Source organism: Grampus griseus, assembly GCF_964374135.1.
Source record: "Grampus griseus genome assembly, chromosome: 11".
Classification (NCBI taxonomy): Eukaryota; Metazoa; Chordata; class Mammalia; order Artiodactyla; family Delphinidae; genus Grampus; species Grampus griseus.
This window is the reverse complement of record NC_139005.1, coordinates 7,823,277-7,833,001: the sequence shown is the minus strand read 5'-3', so window position 1 is coordinate 7,833,001 and position 9,725 is coordinate 7,823,277. Positions and strand designations below refer to the sequence as shown.

The 9,725-nt window shown below is 45.1% G+C and overlaps 1 protein-coding gene across 1 annotated transcript; it reads right to left on the bottom strand.

Annotated features, from left to right (window-relative positions):
* Positions 1-201: 201 nt before the first annotated feature.
* Positions 202-8,806, bottom strand: GABARAPL1 (GABA type A receptor associated protein like 1). Its single transcript, XM_082666288.1, has 4 exons — positions 8,444-8,806; positions 3,802-3,880; positions 2,476-2,594; positions 202-1,573 (listed from the first exon to the last, which is right to left on the bottom strand). Exons 1-4 carry the CDS (start codon positions 8,531-8,533, stop codon positions 1,508-1,510), a joined length of 354 nt encoding a protein of 117 aa, XP_082522414.1. The 5' UTR covers positions 8,534-8,806; the 3' UTR covers positions 202-1,507.
* Positions 8,807-9,725: the final 919 nt, after the last annotated feature.

Genomic DNA, 9,725 nt, shown 5'->3' with positions numbered 1-9,725 from the left:
AGAAAATCACCCACGTTGCACCGACACCCTGGGCACGCTGCCCCGCCTCCATTCACCTTTGGACGGTGACTCCTGGGCAGTGACGGGCAGGGTACACGTCTGGCCGCGCGTGGGCACCCAGCCGACAGCCACCCCAACTCTAAGTTTTCTGCTTGGAGTCCACACGCCGTCTATTCTAAAACGTACTAAATAGAAGCGACATTTCTGAACTCACGGCAGGTTTTTACGCAATTCTTTTATTTCCTCGGCCTGACAGCAGAAACTTCATGATACAAGAGCCTGCAGCTGACAGAACTGACACACGGATTTCCACCACGGGAAGGACCCTTTTCATTAGCGGAGATGAACTGAAGTGTCCCATCTGAGTGCAATTCCCGCTTCCCACTCCCACCCACATCATAACCCCTAAAGTGAAAACGATCAGAATCAGATAGAATCCCCAGGAACTACTAAAAGTCACCCTCTCAAATGTTTCTATCTAGCAGCTGTGGTAAGTGAAAACCCAAGGAGGGAAGCAGCTGGCCCTCACTGGGCATTTCCGTGCGTGTGAGAGTGAAGGGCAGCAGCCCGGGAGCAAGAATTCTGCATGAGCGGGGGCTGTGGACAATCCATCTTACCTCACACCCGCCCCTTCCATACGTAACTCATCTTTGTCCCCATCCATGGAGTGAAGTTTGGGAAATGCCAGATGAGGGGTTTTAGCCTATCACTGGAAATGGCGGAGGCTCATTCAAGGCCAAGGTAGGTGTGGGGAAAAGGGGCACCAAAGAGCAAAGCAGGTTAGACAGAGATGCTCAATACTTTGTCAGTTCCAGTTTAATGCTATCAAGACTCTCTTGGCAATCCTGACATCCCTCACGCCTGGCCTCTATTTTCCAGCAGAAGGAGAGCTCCATCTAAGTGTCTGGGTCTGACGTCTACTGCCACCACTGGGGTGGGTACTGTGATGCTTGTGAGATGACAATGGGATGCGGGAGGAGATGTGGAGGTAGGAGAGGTCAGGGGTCACAATGCTTCAATTACAATGGGTCTCTTTTGGTCCCCAGGAATGGTCCACTACCAGTGATCCTAGAACATTCCCATCCCCTTTCCCTACATGTCTTGTGCAAATGTCAAATATAGAATCTCTGCCCAAAGAGAAGGAGAGCGGAAAGTTACGGGTGGTCCACGATCTCTGGCCCCAACTTGCCCACCCCCGATTCTTCTATGGAAATCCCACGAAAGTTAATTCGCAGCAGTGTTGTGAGACTAGAGCATCCTCATTTTTCTATGAAGCCAAAAAACAGCTCTGTCCTGACATGCTTTCTCCCTGGGCCGAGAAAGCAGCAAAAAATATCAATTGAGCATGTGAAAATATGGTGATGGTGTGTGCAGTGTAGTGTTTCCAGATGTCTTCACCTTCTGTCTCCTCCACAGGGGGAGACCTCCCCGCCTCTCTCCCCAAGCCCCACACACGCCCCTCCCCCTGCCCCGAGTCCGGGTGCTCCCATCGGCCGGCTTCCGCCACTCACTTCCCGTAGACACTCTCGTCACTGTAGGCCACGTACAGAAAATAGTCTTCCTCGTGGTTGTCCTAGGGGAAGAGGTAAGACGACGGTTTAGAAAACATAGTCACATTCATCATCCCTAGGATTCAGAGCCTCACACAACTCTGTAAGGTAGGCAGAGGAGGTACCATCAGTCCCCATTGAAAAGAGCATCGAAGAAGCAGCAGAAGTGGCTGGGATTCAACTCTGAACTCTGAGTTCACAAAAACCTTCGTGGAGAACACCATACACACCAGGGATACAAACATGACCCCTAAAAGGCTCACTCTGGCAAGGGGAACATAGATCCAATGTAACTATAGATACTGGAATAAAAACTAATAGAGAATGTATGCTGTGGAATAAAAATGAGAGGTTATTAGAAAAGTTTGTGCAAGTCACTAATGGGACACAAAAAGAAGGCAGTATTGTGTGAAACCCTTTAAGGAATAATAATGCAGTAACAATCTTAGGTGATATAGCACGATAAAGTCCTTTATTATAGTTTTCTCATCAGATTCTGACAGTTTACCAATTAAACCAAATAAAAACACTCAAGCTATTCCCTCCAACTGAGTTTATCTGTGAAGACAAATGAATCCATTTACAGACTGCCGTAATTTTAAATTTCATTTTATCTGGAATTTTTGCAGTCAGAAACCACTTCCTGCTGTTTCAATAAAGACGATCCAATGTTAAAACACTACAGCAAGGCAAAACTAAAAAGAGAATTCGAAGGGACTGAATCTAGTGGGCTGCTCACTCCGTAAGGGACAAGTGGCATCTGATCTCCCAGAGCCTGACACGGCCTCATGAAAGGAACCTGATAAACAACACCTCCTGCCCCACTTCCCAGGTATGTTGGTAACACACCTGGGATGTTGATAACACACCTGGGACAAAAGCTAGAGAAGGCCAGACTGCACAGTATTGTCACCAGGACCATTACCTCATACAGCTGGCCCATGGTCGCGCTAGTGGGAGGGATGGTGTTGTTGACAAAGAAGAATAAGGCGTCTTCGGGTCTCAGGTGGATCCTCTTCCGGATTAAGAAGTAGAACTGGCCAACTAGATGAAGGAAGGTTTTAGAAAAGGAAGGAAAGGAGGAAGAAAATGAGAGGTTAGCAGAACGGTAAGATCCAGAAAAAAAATCCTACTGCACCTGTTTCCAAAAGTACCAGACTTACGTATCACCTGAGCAGAGCCCAATACCGTCCTACAGCGTTAGGAATAAAAAGTGACACTCAGAGAAGCCTGCATATTTCTTGACATGCCATCGAGGAGTTTAATTCCTCAATCCTTCCCCACTTTACTCAATTTCAGACCTAATGTTAGCATATCCACTCAAGGCCTGAGGACACCTCTGAGGGAATACAACGTGTCTCCAGACTGAAACACTCCCATCATTGTCTAAATCGGACTTGAAACACACTTCCAGGGAATTCCCCGGCAGTCCAGTGGTTAGGACTCTGGCCCTTTCACTGCCAGGGCCCGGGTTTGATCCCTGGTCGGGGAAATAAGATCCTGCAAGCCACGTGGTGCAGCCAAAAAGAAGAAGAAAAAAACAAAAAGAAAGAAAGAAACACACTTCCCACTCCCACCTAAGACAAACTTGTGACGGGAAGCGGTCTAATAGACTGCAGTAATCTCAGCACAATTAGTCACCCCAATGTTGGGGCAATGAGTGGGGTTCCATGCGTTACCCTTCACTGAGCACACTGGAAGATTTCTAGAAGGCTGATATGCAAATCGAATAACTCTGGAGCAAACACATCTACAAAATCTTTCCAAGTGCCTCCTGGATGCACTGGTTACTCCATTAAGAATCAACGTGAAGAATGAATGTATCCTATCCAAACAGTATCTACAAGATGTATTAACAAAAAACTGTAGCTTGAGACAAGGTGTTCAGCTGAGAATCTCTAAAATGTGATTCTCCCAATAAACTAGTCTGGTTTTCCTTTTGGAGTAAATTGGTATCACAATAACAAAGCTGAATTTTAAGCGGTTTAAATAATGGACGTCGGATCTTTTCTTTCAAGCTTTCGTACTTTGCTGCATCTAAATCAAACAAAGCACTATCGTGGGAAATGCTTAAGGAAATCGGTGATGGGAAAGAACTATGACATCACCGTTTTTGAATCACCTAACTCTCAGGAGAATCCCACTCACTCTCTTCAATTCTACTTCCTCTCAATCCCACAGTCGCACGCACACAGGAAGGACTGGGAATGCTTTCCCATGGGAGGAAGTCCGGGGAGGGAAGGAGCATTACCAGTGAGGTCAGAGGGCACTAGGTACTTCCTCTTGTCCAGATCAGGCACCCTGGCCTTGGGAGCCTTCTCCACGATCACCTGGGAGGAGAAGTAGAAAGTGGGGATAAAAACTGCAGAATCCAACCTAGTATTTTCCCCTCTACATCCTACAGTTGCCCTATCTGAAGTGAGTTTGTCTGGGGCCGATACAGCTTTTCCATTTCTTATTCCCCCTTCCCCCTTCCAAAATGTATGAGAAAATGGACTTTCGTAATAAGGTTATGGTTTTATTACTGCAATAACAAGAGGATGAGGAGGGCATGTTATGAAAAGTAAAGATTTTAAAACCTTGATTTTAATTACGAATTACCTGTAAGGTATACTATAGGATATATACTTTCTGGTATTTAGTTAAAGCACCAAGAAGATTGTCTGAATTTTCTCAGATGGTCCTGAGTACCTATTAGTTTTATTCTTTCATATAAATGCTATTTATTAAAGGTACAGATAATGTGGTTCAAATTTTATACTTTATCAAAATTTTTGAGAACAGAAAAAAATATATTCAAGACACTATTAACTGAAAAAAAAGTAAGTATTAAAACAGTTCTTATATTCTTTAATATGATGTCAGTACAATAACTAACCCATTAGTCAATACTGATTATCTCTTAGGATTTTAAGAGATTTTTCAATGTCTGCATTAAATATTTCTATAATATTTCAAGTTTTAGAAAGATCATATATGGCTGTAACGAAAAGAAAAAAAGATATGTAAAAGACTCTTTATACATGAAGATTTATAAAATAGAAAATATCTTATAAATAAATTTTTAATATTAATTTAAATATACTTAAATGTAAATATTATATAAATATATTTACTATTTATATATTATATGATATAATATTTAATTTCATTTAAAAATATTTAAAATCTATTGTAAAACCATCAGCTTTAGATTTTTAGTTTAGAAAATATAATCACTCTAGGCAGAAGATATGGGAAGTACAGAAAATTTAAAGAAATAGAAATATACACTGGACAAGTATCCCTAGTAGCTTGTGACCTTCAACAGGTCACTTAACCTCTCTGAGCTTCAGCATTCCAACAAGTAAATGGAAGACGATAACTTTCCAACACATCTTTTACAGAGGCATGGAACTGATACAATGAGCTTGAATAATCCATAACGTTTTAAGTGAAAAGGCTTTGTAAATTACAAAGATCTAAACATAAGGACTGATTTGGAGAAATCTGAAGCTTTTACATTTAAGGGGAGAGAATAACAAGTGAAAAACCTACTGATTTTTGCACAGAAAAAGAATCCTGCACCTGGAAGACCAGAAGGACGTGATCACACTTAACAATAAAAATAAATCCAGTTGCAAAATAAATGAGTCACAGGTACAAAATGTCTAGTGTGAGGAATATAATAATAACTAAGTAATATGGTGACATACCATAACTAACTAGACTTATCACGGTGATCATTTTGAAATGTATAGAAAAAAATCACTACGTTGTGTAACAGGAATTAACACAGTGTTGTAGGTCAATTACACTTTGAGAGTAAATCCTAAGGGTTCTCATCACAAAAAACAAAATTTTTTTTCTACTTCTTTAATTTTTTATCTGTGTATGAGATTATGGATATTCACTCAACTTACTGTGATCATCATTCCATGAGGTATGTAAGTCAAATCATTATGCTGTACACTTTAAACTTATACAGTGCCATATGTCAATTATATCTCCATAAAACCGGAAGAAAAAATAAATAAATAAAAATCAAAACTGCAGCAGTGATATGTGAGTCAGAAATTAAAAGAAAAAGTAGGAAGAGCACAGGAAGAGACCAGTGATGGCGCAACAATGAGGATGGACAGGAGGCCGCAGGCACATAAAATCAAAGGGAAGGAGGCTGCCTTGTGTCACGCAGGAGCTCTGAGATGACGTGGCAGCTCCAGCCTGGATTAATAAGACATGGAAACCATGTGAAGGGAGCAGAAAAAGAGAGCGACAAAGCCAAGTGCAACTGTGACATCGGGAAGAGAGGGTTGGATGTGGAGGAAAAGGAGGGGAGAAGGAATCATTAAGGCCTTCGCTTACCAGAAAATATTCAAGTTCCCAGGAACCCTTCAGTTACAGTGGGCCCTGGGCCTAGATGCTTTGCCTGTTTGGGTCTCAGTTTTCCTCCTCTGTGAAATGTGACTAATACTCCATAGGGCTGCTCATGAATTTCAAAAAACAGGCAATCTCTTCCTAACAGTTTCCTGCTATGTTGCAGGTTTTCAATACACTGTAGCTAGAAAGGTAACTTCAAAATCTCAAGAAACTCTGTCTCAAGGCCCAAGCACGCCTATTCTTTTGGGTGGCAGCTACAGATGTGCTCAGGCTACACTCAAGTCACGTAAGCAGTCAGGGTACGTGACTGCTTTAATGACACCAATGGTCTAGGGGGAACGGGCTTTAGAAATCATTTAGTCTAACCCTCTTCTCCGTAAACACAACACTTGAGCACAGCAAGATTCAGGGTTCTGCCCAGAACTTGCACCAAATCTCAGGATTCAGAGGGTAGAGATCCTTTTGCATCACAACTAGAAAGAAGGCCACAGGCTGAGCACCTAAGGAGCAGCTAGAGGCTGACCACTGGTTAAAACCTAACTGGAGGAATCATGAGATCTAAGTGAGAGTCATAATGGCTTACAAACTATCACAGAAGTAAAACATTTAACACCAAACAATGAGCAGAACAAAACTAGGGGGGGATTAGCTGAAATATTCTGGGTGAATGCATGTAAATGACTGAAATGGAAAAGACTGTTTTGAGGAAATGTATGAGAATTTTAACTAGATTTAGGAACAGGTACAATTCTGAGTTTGTGACTTATACGGAGCTTCCTGGAACAGAGCCTCATACTTAGCGTTCTGAATAAACGGTAGTCATTTTGCCGACTGGGATGCCGTTCTGGCATCCTACTACCATCTGTGAACTCTCGAAGGCAGCAACAGTTGACTTCTCTATTTCCAATACCTAACAGTGCGAGGCACACACTGCACACTTAAATAATTCTGTTGAACAGAACTGCATTAGAGATTGAGAAACAATATGACATGGAGGGCCCAACGGCCAGGGTCAGAATCCCAGCTCTGCCACACAGCAGCCAGGTGAAACTTTTCAGGAAGTTACTTCAGTTCTCTGTGCCTCAGATCCTGCCTCTGTAGAATGGGATTATAACGGTGTGAGGACTAAGTGAATGAATATAGACAGGGAACTGAGAATACTCCCAGGTACATGGTAAGTTATCAAAGTTAGTTGTCACTTTCAAATATTACTATAAGAGAGTAGGAATGGGTATCACCAAGATTTGGGGGAAACTTTTAAAGCAGTCATGCAAGGTCCACAGACCAAGCAAGCAATCTGTCACGAATCCGTCAGTGGGTAATAGGGCTAGCTCTCCTTTTTAGCTGAAAACCCTTTTGTATGTAATTCCTGGGGAATGGAACAGCCCTAATATCTCCTCTACCCTTATAGGAAAAGGACTGCAAGGGGTTTATACGGCCCAGGTCGCTTTTGGCAGCTGTAAGAACACCAAAGTTAGATGAGGTTTGGAAAGGAATTCAAGAGTACCTCTCACCATCAGATAATGGCAATTCCTTTACCTGCAAATTATCTGTAATATTTATCCGAATGCCCCTGCCCGAAGATAAAGGGTCTTCGGGTCCTTAGGGTCTCTAGTCCCCCATCGCCAAAGCTCAATGACTGTTCCCTCCACCACACTTTAAAGCCTTCTGCCTTCCCATCCGGCTGCGTAGCCCACAGTAGAGAAAAACCAGGCAGGAGGCGGGGGAGGGGGAGAGGGGGAAAGCGCCCGGATGCAGCAAGATACCTTACTATTTCTTCCCTCCTCACTGCCTGCACTAGTTTTACATTACGTACGCCAGAGTCCAAAAACCCGAGAGAAAAAAGGTCTCAGTCCTTCCTTATTGTGTCCAGGTACAATGTGTTCAGAATAAATACCGGAGGAAGGCTGGCTACAGCCCCACACGCCCCGGAGCCAAGAATGATGAGGCAACTGCGCGGAGAACGTGACCTTGTTTTCTGGGCCAGGCCTGTCTTGGGGCGCCCCCCATCCCCCCACGCCCGCTCCCTAACCCTCAGAGACAAAAATAAAGGATCCACTGGCTTCCGAACATTTCCCTCCCAAACCCAAGGCTATAAGGGCCAAAGTCAACTTGATTAACGGAGACCCACCTAAGGAGAAAACTGATGGGAGCAAATCCACCGCATCTGTTATTCCCAGAACAATTTCCATGCAGTCTTAAGGGCAGCAAATGGGTAGTCCCAACCTAATCATTCTCGCGCAAAAAGGCCCACATTTGGAGTACATCCCAGCTCACACATCCTCTGAATACTGCTGAGTCACTCAAACGTAGGCTCCGCTCTAAAACTGCGGTCAGCTCTAAAGATGGGGACGGGCCCTGGGGATACGGGTTTTAAAGGGTCCGCAGTGCAAACGTTCCTTCCACTGGCTCTCTCCGTAGTGAAGGGCGTCCAGGTTAAGTACTTTTAGGGACCACCTTTCTGTGCCTCTGGCAGCCATCACGACTCCGCCGCCCCCCCCCATTCCCTCCTCCCCCTCCCCCTCCACACTCACAGGGACCCGGTCCGGATATTTCTTCCGGATCTTTTCTCCTTCCTTTTTCCGATACTCAAAGGGATGGTCCTCCTTATACTGGAACTTCATGATGGACCGCAGGGTTTCTAAGATCCCCGGACGGGGCCTGCCTCCCTCGCGCACGAAGGCGTCTCTCCCGTCTTGATTCCCTCGGAACAAATTGCAATGTGTCTCAGACCCGCTTCAGAAAGGCCAGTCCCCGTCGCACTGCGGCTCCGCAGAGCTTTCAGATGGGGTCTCGGGGGCCCCCGGTCCAGAGGCACGGGAGGCCCAGGTAAAGAATTCCCGGAGGCTTTTCCCGAGACTCGGGAGCACAAAAACAACACGGCGGCGCGTTGGTCCTGTGACGTCACGAAGCCCCGCCCCAGGCCCGCCCCCCGCGACCCGTGGTCCGCGGGATGGGGGTGGGCAGGAGCTCTGTCCCTTTCGGTGTTTTCTCCTTCCATCTAAACTTTCCCTGCATAGAGTTCACTGGGACCACGAGCAATTTTCACCTCTTATTTTATGGTGACTGTGACATTAAAGGTGTTTTTCAAACAAAAAAAATGTTCTAATAATGTCTTCTTCCCTCTCCTTCGCAGTTTCTTGGTTGGGCCCCAAAACAAATACAGATGGCGAAAATCCAGCTTTTTTCAGCCTGTTGGGATCTGGAGTCTGGGAACAGATGGGATGGGGGTCCTGGCATTCCTTTGGCCCGTGCAGAGGTGCCCCGTGCTTGCCTTTCGCCCTTCGCTCGTTGGATTGCACTCGCCCGGCGCCTTCGGTGCTAGGCTGGCTGCCTCCGACCGTGACCCCTCCTTCACCACGTTGGCGTCATGTTGTTTAGGTCCTGGCCGCAGGCTGCTCCTAGAGCAGCAGCACAAACAGAGCATGACTAAGGGGTTTGAAGAGACGTATAAGGTGAAGGGCAAGAGGTGTAATCAAGGTCCAGAGAAGTGATGTCAGTCCCGACTACTAAGGGCTTCACACACATTCAGATATAGAAATGATTTACTTTCTCTTCTCTAAACCCAGAAGTAGGATCTGTCTTCGGAAAAGAAAATATCAAGAGATTCAGGTGATTAACTCAGTAGTCCTCAAACATTTTTTTTTCCCCCTAAGGCAAAAATTCCCCGGAGAAGAGTACTCCTCTCCTCACCTGGATACAAAGTGCCACCGGAAGGGCTGGTGACGGACTGGAGGGTGGACCTGGTGCCAGTGTCGCCTCCCTCCGGCCCTCCCCTTTCCCTGCTAAGAATCCGAGGACAAAAGGCCTTTCCAA